Source organism: Manis javanica, chromosome 1 (assembly GCF_040802235.1).
Source record: "Manis javanica isolate MJ-LG chromosome 1, MJ_LKY, whole genome shotgun sequence".
Lineage (NCBI taxonomy): Eukaryota > Metazoa > Chordata > Mammalia > Pholidota > Manidae > Manis > Manis javanica.
In genome coordinates, this window is record NC_133156.1 from 144,368,865 (window position 1) to 144,387,568 (window position 18,704).

An 18,704-nucleotide genomic window follows, 5' to 3' on the forward strand; every position below is an offset into this window, starting at 1 on the left:
GAGCCAAAGAGTTTACCTTAGAATTTATCCAAAATCAATTTATCATTAAAGTCTGATCCTGGACTGCACTTGGACCTAATCTCCAAGCCTGACATTCCTGTCCAGTTATTTTTTAGGCTATATCTGAATCACAACCAGTATTCTGATCTTAAATTTCAGTCGTCAAGTTATGATATACTTATTCAATAGAGTATTCACTCAGTGGGTTATTCTGAAGCCATCAGATGATGATGATAAACACATCTGGATGACATGATGGTAATTGAAAAATCAAGACAACAGTATGTGTATGTCATCATTACAACTTCAGAAAATAGAAGGAGGAAAAGAGAAGAAATATTCGCCAATAAGCTAATTACTACTGTGAAGAGCATACACTCTGAGAAGGTCAAAAGGGGGCTTAGCCTGGATCACTCTTTTTTAACTAAGTTGCAAGTTAATAATACCTCAGGGGCAGGGTGGAAAAGGAACAGTCAAAATGTGACAGCCAGAACTTGAATGTGCATAAGCTTGATTAGTAAATTAAGAAACAAAACTTGGACTAATGTTTGTTCTGTAATAATCAGGGAGAAATGTAGGTTTTTGTGGGATCTGAAATTCGTGCAGTTTGGGAGGAGTTCTCACTAAGACAAAGAATATCAACCTTTGAATACAAGTGACGAGGGCCAATCTCAGGTCCTTAATGGGTTTCATGAAGTAAAGAACTTTAGGCTTGCTTAACTTCACAACAAATCCACCTTGGCAATGATATAAACATATATTTGGATCCAGGTAGACAATAAAAGCAATGAAAATATATGAGCACCATCTTGTAGAGATGCCATGGGCTATCCCTTCAACGTGGGATTATGGGTACATTCTTTCACTTCTTTTGCCAAATATTTTAATATAATCCCATTATTGTTAAAAATAGAGACTACATTTCCAAGCACCAGAAAGTGTACTGAAAGTCTTCCATAGGTCAAATCCATGAGTACAGCCTCTTAGCTTTCCTCAGCTTTGCAATCACCACTCCACAGTTTTGGGTTCAGCTTTCTGTTTGGTTTCCTAAAAGAGCATGTTTCCATTTCCTAAATGACACTGCGTTTTAAATAGTCACTTGAATAAAGTTTGAAAATCGGTAGGAGTACCAACCTTGTGTACCTCGGTTGTATTTGAGAAGCACAGCTAAAGAGCTCACAGTGCAAGCTTTCATCATTTAGTGTCCCCAGGCCTCTTGCTTTTGAGTTCCTAAATTTAAAACTACAGAAGGAACTCTGGGAATTCCTGGGCTGTGGCAGTTTTCTCAGCTCCCGATCCTCGCCTGCGTCATCCTGAGCAGCAGCACCTTAGCTTTTATATACCCAGCTTCCCTGAAGATTTTATTTGCAGTAAAGCCCCATCACTTGGTGAGTGACCTTAAGGAAATAACCATTCCCACGCATCTGCAGAACAGCATGTGTATGGCAAGGCATGAGCTTTGGATTCAGGCGGACCCTAGCTAAGCCTTTGCTTGGTTGTGTCATGAGCCAGTTCCTCAGTCTGTTATTGGGAGACAAGAAGACAGAGAGTACCTGGTGGGTCTGGCACAGGAGAACTCAACACATTGCAGTTCCTTTCCCTTCCTGCTTGAGGATCAGTCAGCTTGTGTAGGTCCTGCTGCACCAGCATTGCTGGTGAACCATATAATTCACTCTTTACACACTCTTTGGAAGGCTTGGTTTCAAAATTTCCCTCTGTCCCAAATGGAAGTCAAAATAAAACACAGTAACAAATGAACAAAAAAGGAAAGAAAGAGGAGAGAGTTGGGGTTGGGTCAAACTGCTCTTGTCAATGTGCCTGGTGTTGCCAGATACACTTCACAGTGGCCCTGGACCACACTGGAAGCAAGTTGACCTGTCAAGAATTTGCTTTTCTGCCTTTAAACCACTTCACTGTGTCTGAGAGGTTCTGGGTCCATCAGGCCAGATTCTGCTCCTTGTATTGAATTGTTTACCTGGCTCCAGTCTATCTAGCAATGAACTGTCCGGCAGTTTGTGAGACTCTGCAGTGACCACATTCAGTGTGTAGGTGAGCGATACTAATATGACCCCATCCAGCTGGTGGGAGCATCTGTCAATGGTATCAGTAATTCCCTGTCTCAAGTATCTATCATTGTACCGTGTATGTATCCATATGAAAGAGGCTAAGATTCAGGCACTTCTGAAGGCGAGACAGAGCCAGGTGTGAGAACAGCCAAGTGCTGACCTTTGCGGCCATCATGAGGTTGCGGGGCAGCAGAGGATACAAATTCAAGGTAGATGCCAGCCTTACCATAGCTGCAGCTATGTTCTGCTGGCTGGTGGGTTTCTCCCCTCCCGGATGGGCTCTGCTCCACCAGAGGAATCCTTGGCATTTAAGCTGCATCTACTCGGTCATGGCAAACTGTAAAGCTGGGTGAATTATTAGGAAAGGAATGTACATTTTTTCTCTGAACTTATTTTCCTCTTAGGTTTTGTGTAAAAGTTAACATGTATTGCTGGATACCATGTGTGTTCTTCAGAGAGTTCTTCAGACTGTCCCATGTCTTCTGATTCTGCCCATTCGGTCCTAGTTCATAGAACGGTTTCCCTTGAAGAAACACCAATGGGCAAAAAAATAATTGTGTTCTTCATCTTTATACTTGATTGGCCAGGAGGGAGAGGAGATTGTGGAGGGTAGGCTTCGGAGGTACCTATGATTACCTCCGTTTTATAGGATGGAGAACACAAAACACCAAAAGTATAAGCTTTTCCCTGAATGACGTGATTAGTGGTGCTTTTCTTTCCTTCTTGGGCACATACACATGTCACATAGGGTCGTGACTCCAGCAGTTAGTCCAGCACACCAGAACTGTGAAGGCACACTAATCCCTGGAGGCCCCATGCCCGGTTTTTGGGCCTGAGTACAAAACTGCCTTCCTTGAGGAGTTTTCTCCCCAGGGGTAGATTTGACCTTCCCAGAAGGATTCTACTCTTGCTCCTGAGAAAAGTTCACCATGATTGAGGCCCACTGGGAGGCTGGAATATAAGGCTCAGGAGTCTCTGCCTGCTGACCGGGTAAAGCTGGACTGTCTGGGACATGCCAGAAACCAAAGCTGAGGTCCCAAGTTGGTCACAGTTACTAGATTCCAGAAAGTACTTTCATTTTGGTTATTTCAAATGCCCTTTACTCTTGTCACTGTTTTTTTCTACTATCAATTTTTCCAGAATGTTTTACTGTAAAATTTTTATCACTCTTGTTCATTTTTAAAACAAATTTTTCAGGAAAATATGAGTGTTATATCTACCTAATATGATTTTAATTAAAAAACATTTTCTTAGTATTGCTGGCAATACATATCAATTATTTAAATGTAATATTAAAAACCTTTTTAAATGTGAAAATCTTCATTCTGTTTAATCAGTTTAATTTAATGGTAAGCCAAAGTGATGTTTTTTAATGCATTCAAAGTTAGTGACTAATTGAAATTCTAGTTTGTTAATTTCAACTGAAAATCATAGTGAATAACATAAAATATTACTGTGTCTTTAGTAAGTTATTCATAATGAGCTTAAACATGTATTTTTACTAGTACTTATATTTCTGTTCAGTTGGTGTGGGTCCTAACTTTAAAAATGCTATTATGATTATAGTTCTATCCCAGTTCACCTTTGGAATTATAAATTACTCTAGTAGTAGATTTCACTATCTGACACATGCTCTATACCACAACCAAGTTCCCCTGCCTACATAGCCCCAACATTTTATTCACATCAGCAGACTTCTCAGGAATCCTGAGGAGACCTCAGCTCTGCCAACGCCCTGCTCATTTCCCTGATCGCGCTGCGTGCACATGGCTGCAGATCGTGACCAGGTGTGCTCCTCTCGCTCGGCTAAACCCCAGCTTCACCTCAAGGCCAGCCTCTACTCCACCTCTTCCTGGAGCTCTTCTGGCCCACTCCTCTCTCTTCTGGCTCCTGTAACGCCTATTGTCTGAGCTCCTCACTTAATAGTCACCCTTCATTATGTTGGTATCCGGCAATATTCATGAACATACTCTTCCTTCCTCACTAGGCAGCATGTTCATTCCTGGTCTTTGTGTGTTCAGCACATAGCATTGCATTTTGCATATCCAACTAGTCAAAAATCACTGTTAATCGACCCAAACATGTCATTGAACCACCATGCACCTCTCAGTGGCATATTGTCCAGTTAAATGAAGAGCCCATGGCAGTCACAGACTTAGTGTTTTTGATGTAGAATCTTTTCAGATACCTCAGAAGTCAATAGCATATCATAACTTGTAATTATGTTTGGAGCTTAATTAGAATAACTATATCCTATCTCCAAAAAACTTTGTTCTTATTTACTGCATAATATAATTTAATCCTCAAAACAGCCCTGTGAGGTATTACCATTTTCCAGAAGAAGAAACTGGAGAAAATAGATGTTCCTTCCACAACTGAAGGATGTGTAGGTATCTTGCAATGCATTCCTCAGGAAGTTGATTGTCTAATTGGATTTTTTTTTAATTCTTATTTCTAGTTAGTATTTTAATGCCACTCTTTTGAAAGTAAAAAGGGAGTCTGGTGTGTATGGTGACATTGGTGGTTAGGAATAAGACACTCAGATTGTCTTCAGAATGAAGGCAAGGATCATTCATACACAGATGGGTTGATCTGTCCCACTAACATCAGATGATAGTAGAAATAAGCACTGACATCTGACATGTGGTTTTTGCTCAGTATTTAAAGTTCGCAACATGTACTAGAGGCCCTGAGTGTTGAATGCAATTCCAGGGTTCTGCCCATTCTACCAAAGCCTGCCTTCTACTTATCCAGGCTTTCAGCTTTCAAAGTTGTCTCCCAACTGAGCACTTACCCCATGCTGTTCTTGCTGCCAGAATGTTCTGATTTTGCCAACGTGTGTCAGGTGGATCACATGTATTCATTACATTCATCCTAGTTTAAATGCCATTCCCCACATTTTTCTTGACCCCAGGCTCATCTATCTAAATTGGGGTTTTCCCCTTTGGGTTTTTCCTTTTCAACTCATTGTTGATATTTATCAGTGTAATTGCTTCATTTTTATGTCCTTTACAAAGGTGGTACGTTCTTCAGGTTGCAGTGACTATGTCTGCTTTGTTTGCACAGTGCCCCCACTTTCAAAGTCTAGTTTATGGCAGGTGCTCTTAAGTATGTGCTAAATGAATGAGTGATTGAACACTTTTAAAATCTCAGGTTTAATGCTTACATTTCATTAATATGGCAAAAATTTTTAATGTCAAAAGTAAACTGATAAAATAACAATGTAACAGAAACAAGTCAGATAAAGTCATTGATACTTAATTTAATATAAAAAGGGCTCATATTCAGTAATCAGCTCCAGCTTTCCAAAAATGTAACAAAAAGATTTTGATGAATATACCTCTTGTCCCTACTGCTCAAATTAACAAATAGCATAGCAAACTTTAAAATATAAAGAGTTTAAATAAATATTAATATCATTGTCCTGAAAAAAGAAGGTAGTTTATCCTGCCTCTAAATATACATTTAGCTCTAAAACTCAATAAATGCATTCTCAAATTAAACCTTGAGGTTCTGACAAGCATATTTTCTGAATTCAGATACTTTCAAATATCATGGCAGTATATCAAATGTGCATAATCTAAGGTTATTACCAATATAAGGAAAACATTTTATTAGAAAGATTAATCACACAAAGAAAAACATTTTCAAAGTAGAATGAAGAAAAGCTGCTTTCATGTTGCCTGGTTTAATAGGAAGTCTGTGATTTTCCACATGGTCTCTTTAAAAGACCCAACTTCCAAAAATAATAAGTTACGATGACTGCTTTTTCTTAGAGTATAATTTAGAATAAAGGTAGAGTTCATCAGAATTTTGCCCATGGTATGAAATATTTTGAGTCAGGAAAACATGTTTATCTATAATGGTATTTTTAATGGGCCTTTGTGTTTATATAGAAGTTTTAATATCTTAAGGGATAAGTGAAATGTGAAGAAGGAGATGTTTTTACAAGCAGCTTTTCATTTAAAACAGCTTAAAATGTTCCATGTAGCCCTGTGGCATTGGTTGAGTTCTCCAGGCAGATATGCAAGGAAAAGCCTAGGGCAGAGTTAGGGAGTTTGTGGAATTTTCCCCTTTTAGGAATTTTAATTTTGTCTAATGGCCATGTTGCTTTAATAAAAGAAATATTAAAAGGAATTCAGGCTTTTTGAATAATTCTGTAAATGTATCATTGTGCTGTTAGCCCACCAACATGAAAATGGGATCATACCCAGATAATCCCAATGTCTGCTACAGACTGTGGCCTTCTGTCACCGGGATAAGGTCCTACTTGGTAGGGCTAGGACACTGGGAATAGGATCTCACTGCCACCGCCGGGTGAGGTCCCAGAAGGGTGGAAAGGTTCTTATTCCCACCCTCTGCTCAGGTCTGTCTCACAGTTGAAGGCCCCAGATTTCCAGAAACTTCCTCTGGGTATTTTCCTAGAGAACATCTATACCAGTGACATTACTCAGGGAGAATTTGCTCATGCTGGGCCTAGTTACATTATGTGAAATATCTAATTCCATAGATACGAAAGTGTACTTTCCACATCATTGGTTTAGTCTCATCTCTCTTGTCCCCTGCAGGAAAAAAAGATATTAAATCAATTGTGTATCTTTCAAATGATTAGTTCTTAAAATTGAGGATATGTTTTATGTACTATAAATAAATACAGGTCAAATTCTACTCTAATGAAACTGACCATTTAAGTGAATTTTTATTTTAAAAAGTAAATTATTAAAAATTACAATCCTAAACCTCAAGAACTAGAGATTTTAAAAGCTAATGTTCATACTCTATTGTCAACTTATGTTTGAAAATGATGTTATCTAAATTTAATAGAAAAAGGAAAAATCAAACATGTACAGCTTCCTTGTTCTTACTCCTAAACCATCTGTTTGTGTTGGTGTGAGGACTGAGATATTTAGATCAAAATATACATTCTTTTGTTCGTTTGCTTTAATTTTTTGAAGGGAAGGAGAGTTGCTGAAATACATTAGATGGATCAAAGATAGGGAGACAAATGAAATAATACTGTAGAAGAATACAAGGAATTGTGGGTACACATTTTTTATGATTTTTAAGTGCAGAAGCTTTTTCTAAATATGGCCAAAATCCAGATATGATTTTCCAGGGAAAAGACTCATAAACTTTATTGCATAAAATGTTAAAACATTTGATTACCTCAAGAAAAAATGCTTAGTGACAAATGGAAAAAGTCTTTGAAACATTATTGACAGTGTTAATTTTTTAATACAGATATTTTCACTTGCAGTGGCTACATAAAAGACAATGAAACCAGTGACCCAGTCAAAATTAAGCAAAAGCAGAGACTAGTTATAAATAGGAGTTTTACACAAATGGAAACACAGATAGCAGTAAGTGCACACAATGCACATAATCATGATTTCACAACTAAATAAATAAAACAGATGACAAGAAAATCATTTCTCATCTATCAGAAAGGGCTAATGTAAAAAAAAACAAAATAGGCAACAGCCAGCATGAAACCAGTAGAGGAGAGGGAAGTGCCCTCCATTGTTGGTCAGTGAAAATGATTAATACCCATAACTTTAAACTCATCAGTTCCACTTAACAGGAGTTTATCGTGTAGAAAATATGTACAAAGATATGCATTACAGCCTTGCTTTTAAGGATTTAAATAAATGTTGGTTCATCAAGGGAACAATACTATAGAGGCATAAAAGGAGTAAGGTAGAATTATATTGATGCACAAGAGGAAGTGTCACAATGTATTATTATGTGTAAAAAGCAAAACTTGAAGCCATGTGAATAATCCCCTTTACATGCATTATGTATAACTGTACATGTAAACAACAAAATATGTATGTATGTATAAGTACATCCCTGCATAAATGCTTACTGGTATAGAGAAAATATCTCCAAAATATATAAGAGTGTGATCAGTGCCTACTTCTGGGGAGAGAAAGTTTTTACTTTGTACTTTATAACTGTTTTGTTTGATTTTTGTGTATGTGTGTGGAAGTGATGTAGGCACATTAAGGTGATGAAACCAGAAGGCCATTAGCCTGGGATGGCTCTAATGCTCTATGTGAGCAAAACAAAACCTCAGCAGAGTCGATGCATGTGAATCTGAGAAGGTGAAACTTAAGAACAACCATCACCACAGCCAGCCAGGCTTTCCCACTAAGGCAACCACTTAAGCTGCAGCCAATCAAACCATTTCCTTGCTTAGCTCTTGAGTCTCCTCTATAAAATCTTTGTGCCTAGCTCCAAGGAGCCTCTAACCATTATCATTTTGGCACTGCCAGAAAGAAATCCATATATACTCAAAGAGACTCTTGAAAGTTGTAATGTGCCTCAGTTTACCTTTGAACACATGCCTGGTCACCTATCAAAAAGTCCTAATGACGTTATGGTGACAGGTAATTGTTTCGTATCCCTTTCCACCCAACCTAGTCCTGCTGGGAGAAGCGCCAATTTGACCATTGCTGTTTGATCTTCTTTGGGTGATTAACAAAGAACAATCACATCATAACTTAATAAATAATAGTTTTACCCCTCTGTTGCTCCTCTGTTTCTTCATTTAGAGAGGGAATACATGTAGTGCTTATTGAGGAACTATATTTATAGGCTCTATGAAGTTTAAATGAGCTAACAGAGGTCAAGTCTTTGAGCAGTGCTTTATATGTGGTTAGCATACTGGATGTGTTACTTAGGGTTATTCTACATCATGAATATTAACAACTTAGTAATACCCCTCCTTGGGCGCCCTGTGTTTGGTAGTCGTGCTGCCATGTCTAGTCCCCCTCTTGGTGCCTTGGTGACTCGGTCACAGACTCTCCCTTGCTGTAAGTGCCCCCCCACCTCTAAGAGGACATCCGCACCCCGAGGCTGCCCTTGCCTACCCCGCCTCAGACCCAGGTCCTGCCCATCAGACCTCTCGGCTCCTTTAGAGAGGGAATTCCCAGGTTCAGCGCCCTACTTGCCTGTGGGGTCATCTGTCTAATTTTGACTCTATCACTCATCTGTGCCCACTTCCCCCACCCCCATCCACCTTCTCTTGTATAACGTGGGGGCCAGAATCTTTCGTAATGCCCCTGTTATATATGCACTCTCATTTAGACAAAGCTAAAATAGAATATCTACGATCTACAATACTTCTGATAAAGTATGTTGAATACCATAACTAGAACTATATAAAACTGAAAATGTTAACACATTTTTAAACTACAGTTTCAAAAGGAAGACTTCCCTATTTTATTAAATCCCGCTAACCTTGGTGAAGCTTTGTACATGTGTTTGCTTGTCCATGAGGCAATTTCCTACATTTCCTCTATTCAGTTTTTCATCACTAAAACAAAAATCATACTACCTCCCTTGTTTGAGTTAAGTGCCTAAATGATGTAATAATTTGATACAGTCCAGTAGGTGTTCAACAAATAGCATCTGTTATTAAGGTGATGGTGATGGTAGTGCTGATGATAAAGTGAAAATAATAAAGCCACTTACAAAATTGTGTCTAAATGATACAATCCTTTTCTATATCCCAGGTGTTTGACAAGTAATACCGGTAAGGGGATGACAGTGGTGGGAACAACAGCCAGTATTTCTGAGCACTGCAGAATTCTGACTTAAGCTTTATTCATTGACACCAAAAGGCTCATGTTGGCACAGATGGTTATCTGCTTGTCTGCCCTGTATCTTAGCGAAACATATAGATGTTTCAACCAAAATAAATTTGGTTTTAATTAAATACTTCTGCCCAATGCAGAAATCTATGTTCTCTGGGAAACAGACTAAAACTTTGTTTCTCAGAACTAGCTCCCATGTCACCCCAGAAGGGCCAGCCTGGCCCCAGCTTGCACCTGTGGGAGTGGGTAAAGCTGTGTCTCTGCTGACCCTGTGGCGTGTGTTTCCAGCACCTGCGTTGGGGCCCAGGACCCTTACTGCGGCTGGGACGTGGTGAAGAAGAAGTGCACAAGCCTGGAGGAGAGCCTGAGCATGGCGCAGTGGGAGCAGGACGCCTCCAGCTGCCCCGTAAGTGTCCACGCACTCCGGCCTCTGAAACACTGTCCGATGCTTCAGTGCGGTCCACGTGTGTTCATAGTAGCCCTTTCTTGCAAACCCAGTCAGTACTCCACTACCCGTTCAGCTCTTAGCTTATTCAAGAGCCACACAGGATGCTGCCATGAGCTTTTTGTCTGTTTTGAAGAGAAGTGTCTTAAGAGAAAACACTGCTGATTGTAAAATGGGGTGTGCTATCTCTTATTTATTCTTGGATTTTTATCTCCAGAGATTGGTGTGGACTATGTTGCCCTTTTAACACTAATAAAATAGTAATGTTCACGCCCATCCACTTCCCTTGGCAGCTTTAATCCCAGAAGCTGAGATAAGTGGAGCTTTTAAAAGAACAAACCAAAGGATGTTACCATTGAGCCCCATGTGGGGCAGCCTCATGGCTCCTGCTCAAGGTCATGGGAAGGTCTGAGAAAAACAGACTAATAGCCATTCCCACAGTGAATCTGGCAGAATGAAGAGAAAATCACTTCCATTTTGAGCCAGACTCTGAATCCAAGAAAAGACGGATTCCACAGTCCTTTTGCCAGTTTATTTGTCCAGGTCCTCACTTGTAATAGCCAGCCTATTTTTTTTCTCCTTTGTCTTTAGAAACCTTAATCTAGTCATCTCAAATTCTTTATGAGTTCTCAGAGAATATGAGTGACAGCTTTTAGCTTCCACGTATTGGAAGTTGATTAAGCCATTGCGCCGCCTCATACCTGCTGCTCTCTGTCCCTGTGGCACAGCTCTGCAAGACAGAGGTGAGAAGAGAAGCCACACATTCTTATTTGAAATCTGTGCCCTTTCTCTGATACAGAACTGCCTGAGGCATCTGGACAATCATTCTGTTTCCTATCAAGGAACCAGCTCATTCCATTATCTGAACCACATGTTCCTGAAGCCTATCCTTCGGTCTGTAAGTGGGGAAAATCAGGCAGTGGCATGGGGAAGGCTTGTCCTATTAAAACCAGTGTCAGTCCCCAGTGCTGGCATGAGATCTAAGCCTTTCACTGCAAAGCCGTGGGCTTCAGCACCTCCGGGCTCCAGGCAGTGCAGTTAGCTGCTACTGCTTTGAGTTACTTAGCTTCATTCACATCTCTGATTTTAGAAGCAAACTTTTCTGCAGTGTCTCTCGAAATTGGTTAGAAAAATGCTGGTGTTTATGCTAAGTGCTTTCTCATTTCTAAGCAATACTTTAAAAGCACAAAGTTGTTCATCTTAAATTCTTCACAGCTCAAGAAGACATAAACATCTGAAATGCATCTCTCAAGTACAGACGTATATTTTAGAAGAATCAGTGCATCATCATCTTCTAGATATCCAACCCCACATTTTTAATGATAAAGAACACAAGACTAAAATTGTAGTTCTTAAGCAATGATGTCTTCAGTCTAGGACCCATGGTTGTTTTAGTGCTTATTTGAGACATCCTTAATTATATAATGGGAAATACACACTTGATTTATAACAATTACATGTATAGTATATTCCTATAGTCAAAAAATGGAGGTAACCTGATATTGAAGAAGTGACTAGAGGCTTGATACTTAAGGTTGTCACTCCTGCTGAGAAGACAGTTTCTGTGATAAACTCTAAGAAGGTCAGAGTGTGATGTGGACGTGCTCTCTCCACCATTTCTGCTTTAAAAATGTAGTGAGATGTGATCTATGATTCACTGGCTGTAAAATACACATAACAATATCTTATTTTTTCTGGTGTAAGGTGATTTCATTATACAGAACCATCCTTATCCCCTCACTTAAAGGAATTGGTCACATATCAAGATATACTTCTGGTGAGTTAAGAATATACAAAGCATCCCACAACAGACAATAAGTTATGTCACTGTGAGCAAAACAGAGCAAAGAAAACCATGTATTTTACATAGGCTACCATATGGAAAATGGAAAATCCCAGACTGACCATTTTAACTTGTTAAAAGTTACATATTAAAATTTTTAAGAGTTTGTTTGCACAAAAATCGATTTGAAGCAGGCAGCATCTCATCCAGAGGGTAGAAATGACATGTACAAAGTGAAAGACCTTAATAGGTACTGAAGAGCAGGAAGAAAGGAGTCACATGAGACAAAAGAACAGGTCAGTTATTGCAAGGTCACATTCCTTTAGGGGATGGAGGCCTAAACTAGCAGGCATATGATTTACTTAGCGCTGTTCAGGCAATTCCTGATTGACCGGGTTGAGATTACATTCCTAGGAGAGCAGAAACTGTAATTTAGTCTCAGTTTGGTGGTAACGGGGCTTAGAATAAGGCAATCCATTCTGAGTCTGTTGTCTTGTTTTCTAACAACTGTTTTAATTACACATCACTTTCCAAAAGTCAATCTCCTACAAAGAAAATGAGCTCAGTGAACATTATTTGCATTCACATAGAGCAGTCTTAATTTAGGTATTTTTAAAAGCTATTAAAATGCAATTTTGCTTTTATGTTATCATTTATTTTTTACTGAAATGGAAGAAAGGCTTGATTTTATTGGCCAAATCCACCATATTTCATCGTTTCTGATATGTCATTGCTTGTTTTATAAGAAAAAATGGCTACCATAGAGTGCAAGATGCCAGCTGATTTCAGCAATGTTATAATACTGAGCTTTATAAGCTGCTGGATTTTGGAGTGAGACCAGAGAGAGCATCTCTGTAGCCAATGTTCAAGCCTGAGTTGAAGAACAAAAAAGGAGATCCTATTACGTGAAGCTCAAAGAGAGACAGGGGGAGGTTGAGTATGATGAGGTTGACATCAGACCCTCATGTGGGAACCTACCAGGTAAATCTTCACAAACCATGGACCAATAACGTAGCACAGCTGAGTTCCCCAAAGTTGGCACTCCAGTAAAAACTCACACAGAGCCTGCAATTTGTAGCTTAAATCCTCTGCTTGCCAGGGAGTTCTGTTTGGAGGTAGAACCCCAAAAACCTTCCCAGATTTAGCGACTTAGAGAAGACCTATTTTCCACTAAATGTCCTTATTTTAAAATGTCCATGGATTTCTGTTTTCTTGGAGACAGAGCAAGAGTTGACTGCAATATTGATTAACATTGTATTTTCTCATAATTGAAAACATGATTCTCAGATTAAGAGATTTGAAGTGCTTAAGCAAGATCTAAATTGACATATCTGAAGTGATCCAATAATGGATCTGTCCTGCCTAACCTGTCATGCTGCTTAACAAGGAAGGAGTGGTCTTAAGAATCTGCCTGAGCTTTATTTATGTATAAATACTGTCCACATCCTTTATTAGGTACACGGTTATCAGTATACCATATCGTACAATGTGACAACTAGCAAAATACATAGATCAGTAAGTCCCTAAATGTCTCACAGTAGCAGGATTCTTCCCTGGCTACTGTGTCATTACCACCTTTAAGTGAAAGAGAACTTGGGCACTGATTGAGCCCGAAGCCCTCCATTAGGTGGCCACACCATGGTCCAAAGTCTAAAGGGGTCACACAAGATTCTAAAACTACATCAGGAAAGAAATCAGGATTTAAATCCATTACTTCTAGACATTGACATGCCCAGCTGTCAACATTTCCCCATCCCCAGTGGTCACCCTGCATATTATGCTGAGATAGCAGGTGAAAGGTTATTTCTGAATTTTATAATAAAATCTGTTAAGAATGAAAAAGAGAATTGACATTAATTGTGTGTCTGCACCATGTGTTCAGTGCCATGTTAGGCTATTTTCAATGGGCTGTCTCTTTTAATATTCATCATGACCCCCAAAGACAAACATTACTGCTTCCATTTTAAAGATGGAAGAACTGAAAGTGAGAGGCACTGAAGAGTGCCCCTATTCACCCATTATCAGAGGTCACATGACCCTCCAGCTTAGTTCTCTCAAAGGTCCTGCATATCTGTCTGTAATTCATCTACAGAGATAGACTTAGGGATGCTAGTAAGCTGATGTTGTAACATGAGACACACCTTTCTAAGGAGCACATTCAAGATCCTGTTTTGTTACCATCTCTGACCAATGGTACATGAAACTTTGAAACTAAGTAAAGGAAGATAGAAAATATAAGACTTCAGTTAATCCTAAGAGAGTGATGGTTGGGAATGTGCTCCAGGTACCTCTGTACTCACCAAATGTATTTACGTCCTTGATCAGTTGAAAATTAATGAAATGAACATGAGTGACTCCAACATGGGATCATGTATTATGCCTGTTAACAGAAATTGGACCTTCCTTAGCTAGCTCTTGGAGATCCATTACTCCTTTGGTGGAGGGAACTTTGCTATTACACAACTGGGAGTAAAAGTGTGTGAGGCCGATTTCCATGAGACTCTCACCAAAGAAGGACCTAGCATCTCATTAGAGAATGAAGTGGCTGAGATCACAGGCTCTAGACTTAGCTTGTTTAGACTGCTTCTTGGGTCTTACATAAGTAATGTGACAAAGAACAAAGTGAGCCTCATCTGAGCCTCAATTTTCTTATCTGTGAAATGGGATGTAAATAATAGGGGTGTTGTGAAGATTCAAGGAGTTAATGCATGTAAATCACTCAGCATAGTGCCTGGCATATACTAAGCCACCTAGTATGTGTTTTACTGTGGTTTAATATTTAATATTAATAACATAAAGCACATACCCAAAATAGATGGTCACTTGACAGAAACCCAGAATGTAGCACAATTAGATAATTTATTCCAGATAGCTCTGTTTCTGATGTCTAAGGAAATTACCAAGCAAGTATAAAAATACTCACGTGGAATGGTGAAGCAGCAGAACCTACCCCATCATTCATGGATCTGTTTACTAGGCAGATTCTTGAATTAATATACTCAGGTCCAAAGGAGCACATGGTTAAATGCAATGCAGAGAGCCCTTGCTCAGCTCCCCATGTGCTTTTCTGAAGATTGCAAGTTTTTCTTGCCCCAGAATTTAACAGGACCAACTGCAATGGCCTTGGACTGAAAAACCCTGCCCCTTGGAGTCTGTAGCTACCGTCCCTGGCCAGAAAGTAAAGCCCACGCTCTTACCCTGCAGAACGGCAGTCACTGTGTTCACCCACTAGCATTTCACCCGGGGTGGTTCCTGTCTTTCCCAGGCTCTTTATTCCTCTGCCTGCCCCATGTTTCCTGCCCATTCCTCTCCACTCTGCCCTCAGCCACCATGTCTTCCACATTCTTCCTTTTTTTCTGTCAGTCTAATCAGCTCATCCTTTGCCATCTTTAGAAAGAGAACATTTATAGCATCTCTTTGCCTACAGACTCTGTTATCTTACACCAGTGTCCAAAGGTGGAAAGAAGAATATCTAGTGCAATGGTTCTTTTTCAGTTTTATTGAGACAAAATTGATGTGCAGCACAGTATATGTTTACAGTGTGCAGCAAAAATGATTTCACTTAACATATATCGTGAAGTGGTACCACAGTAAGTTTAGGTAATATCCATCATCTCATATAGAAACCAAAAAAAAAGGGGTTTTTTCCTCATGATGAGAACTTTCAGGATCTCCTCTCTTAGCCCCATTCAAGTATACTGCCCAGCCATGTTCACTATAGTCTCATGCTGTACATTACATCCCCCAAACTTAATCATCCTGCACAGCGAGAAGCTGGTACCCTTTAACTGTTTGCACCATTTCACCCTTCCCCTCAACCCTCTGCCTCTGGCAGCCACAAATCTGATCTTTTTTGCCATTGGGTTGTTTTTTTTTGGTTGGGGATTCACATGTAAGTGATCACACAGTATGTGTCTTTGTCTGACTTACTTCACTTTGCATGATGCCCTTAAAGTTCATCTATGCTTTCCTAAATCACAGGATTTTCTTCTTTTTTATAGCTGAATAGTATTCTACCATTGGTTGGTAGGTAGGCAGGTAGGTAGGTAGGTAGGTAGGTAGGTGGATGGATGGATGGTCCACAGTTTCTTTGCCTCTTCATCCACTGATGGATGCTTAGGTTCCTCCTATGTGTTGGCTACTGTAAATAATGCTGTGATAAACATGGGGAGGCATGTATCACTTCAACACAGAGATTTATTTTCCTTCAGATAAATACCAAAAGAAGTGGAGTTGCTGGGTCATATGGTAGATCGATTTTTAGCTTTTTGAGGAACAGTCGTTGTTAACTAGAGGAAATTTTGTACCTGGGGACACGTAGCAGTGTCTGGAGAAATGTTGGCTATCACACCCAGGAGTGGCAGGGTACAAGCATCTGGAAACCAGGGATGTCACCAAATATCCTACAGGGCAGGGGATGGCCCACCCCAAATGTCAGTAGTGCCAATGTTGAAAAAGTGCCATGGTGTCACGAAAAAGAAAAAGTACACACCAGCATTTCCAGTGACATCTTGTAAATCATTAGTTGGACAATGGTTTGGCAAGTTTACAATTTCCTTAAATATTAGTTTGCTTTTTCTTAAAAATAGTATATAGGGATTGTGTCCAGTAGGTCAGCATTCACCTAAAAGAAATTGAATTTCCTGTGAATAGAGCTTTGAAAAGGACCAGTTTCCTCCTATGATGATGGGAAGCAGCAGCTTCAGGGCTGACTCAGGGCAGTTTGGGGAGGCCCTGGGTATGCTGGTCCCTTATTTCCTGAGCCTTCTCGTCTGCAGGAACTCCAAGCATCATGTCCACACTTAACAGTGTCTAAAGCAAAGAGTGTCATCCTCTTGTCTGGAGGAAATTAATTTCTAGAAGCCTACTGCAGTCTCTCCTTGAGTCTCATTGGCCAGAATCAGGTGCCATGTGCATCTTTAGACCCAGCAGTGGCCCAAGGTAGTGGGGTTGCCAGGACTGTCCTAGACAGTGAGGATGTCCCTGGCCTGGGGCCCATCCCATTCCAGGGATGGATGGTGGCACCAGCCCAACCTGCCAGGAATATGTCCCCCTCACAGGCGTGGTGAGTGGTGAGGGATGACTCCCATGGGGAATGCAAGACCTCTTTCAAAGTGTTGCTTTCATAACAACCCACCTGCCCTGACTGAGGTTGTTGCCTTAGCTCTTTGGGCTGCAGGAACTGAGATTCTCAGGTTCCCTTCAGGACTTGAGATTTATTACGAAGGAGCAACATGAGTTCGAGCAGGAACCTCAAAAGCCATCAGGAATTAGGGCAGCGAACCCAGCCCCTTCTCTCCATGTCATCTGTCTGTTCGTCTTCTGGTTCCTCTCTCTGACTCTTGGTTTTCCTACTCATATCTTCCCTATATTCATTTCTTTTCTAACCACCTTACTGATAAATTTAGCTTGTACCAAGTTCCCCTCAGCTGTGAGCTTGACTCATGACCTTGCGATCTAAATATCTTTCTATCAGAAATGTCCTCTGTCAACATTCAGAACATTCCTGTTTCCATCCTCACTCATGTCTCATCACCACATTGTATTTCCTCTGGCTTCCCAAATCTTCCATTTCTCTGTATTCTCTACTGCCATGAGTCAGATTTCCTCATGACCTCTTATAGCCAGAGGGTCTAACATTCTCCATGCCTATTTTCTTTGTATTTTAGACAAAGAAACAGAAGCCAGCAGAGGTTGAGAGAACCTCCTTTGCCCCAAGTCCTCTAACCTGTCCTTTCAGAAGTTTCTGATTAGTGTTGGGATTCACAAAGCTTCAAACATCGTAAGAGCATCCTCCACCTACCTTACCCCACGTCTTTGCTAAGAGAAGCAAATGGAAGGAACCAGATGCCTCAGAAGCCTCTCCTGATGTGGCGTAGATTGCTATGCAGCTCGGTTCATTCCCTGTCCCCATCCACCATCGGCACCAGGAGCCTGATCCTTACCACCTCCAGGGTGCCGCCACCCCAGGATGGTTTCTTGTCAATGGGAGGCTTGTTCAGGAGGATCAAGATTGGGTACTTCTTCCTGGCCCTCGTGTGGCTCAGACTGCAACTCCTGCAGGAGCAGCATGCCCCTCTGACAGCCCCCCATCAGGCCACCCCCCAGGCTCTGTTCCTCACTCAGCCCCCGTTACTGCTGCACATAACACAGCCACAGCTCCCGTTGTTGGGCTCCAGCAGCTTCAGCATCCCTTGACGGTCCCCCTGTGCCCAGACTGCCTTCATTGCCTTCTCCTCAAAACCCCATGGACCCTGGCTTCTCTTTCCTGCCCGAGTCATCATAGCTTCAGCTATTTAACACTTAGATCTTTGCCTCTGGGACCCCCTGTATCATGAAGTCATGTTGTTTTATGCTTTCTAAACTATGGGGCTCCCTTCCTATCACTCCAGTAACATTCTGGAGGCTCCTGGCCCCTTCAGGGCTGGGCTGGCATGTAGTCTGCAGAAAAGCAAGCCTGCAGAGGAGTAGGTAGCTAATTACATAAACTTTTATGGTCCACATAATGTGCTAAACTACATGGATGTTGATATTCTGAGCAAATAGACTATGTTGGTTGTTTTCACTTAAATTCACTGACTTTAAAGCTCTTTAGGAGTTTGCATCATTTTTCTGATGAGCTGTGACACACATTTCTGTGCATGTGAAGTGTTAGCCCAGGCGCCCTTATAACACAGTCCTGTCCTGTGCTCTGAAATCCCTCCTTTCCACCATTCAACACTCATCACACATGCCCTGTACACATCAGCCAGTGAACACAACCTGCCAACCGTTCGATGAAAAGTTACCAAACATTTTCAGTGTGAAAATGC

At 40.6% G+C, this 18,704-nt stretch overlaps 1 protein-coding gene across 4 annotated transcripts in view; it reads left to right on the forward strand.

The window, feature by feature from the left end:
• The window catches only part of SEMA5A (semaphorin 5A), a 439,431-nt gene that overhangs the window by 351,609 nt on the left and 69,118 nt on the right, over positions 1-18,704 (forward strand). For all 4 annotated transcript variants that reach the window (XM_037024956.2, XM_037024967.2, XM_073237934.1 and 1 more), the window contains exon 12: positions 9,953-10,070. In XM_037024956.2, coding sequence (XP_036880851.2) covers positions 9,953-10,070 — 118 coding nt within the window. The remainder of the gene's footprint in view (positions 1-9,952; positions 10,071-18,704) is intronic.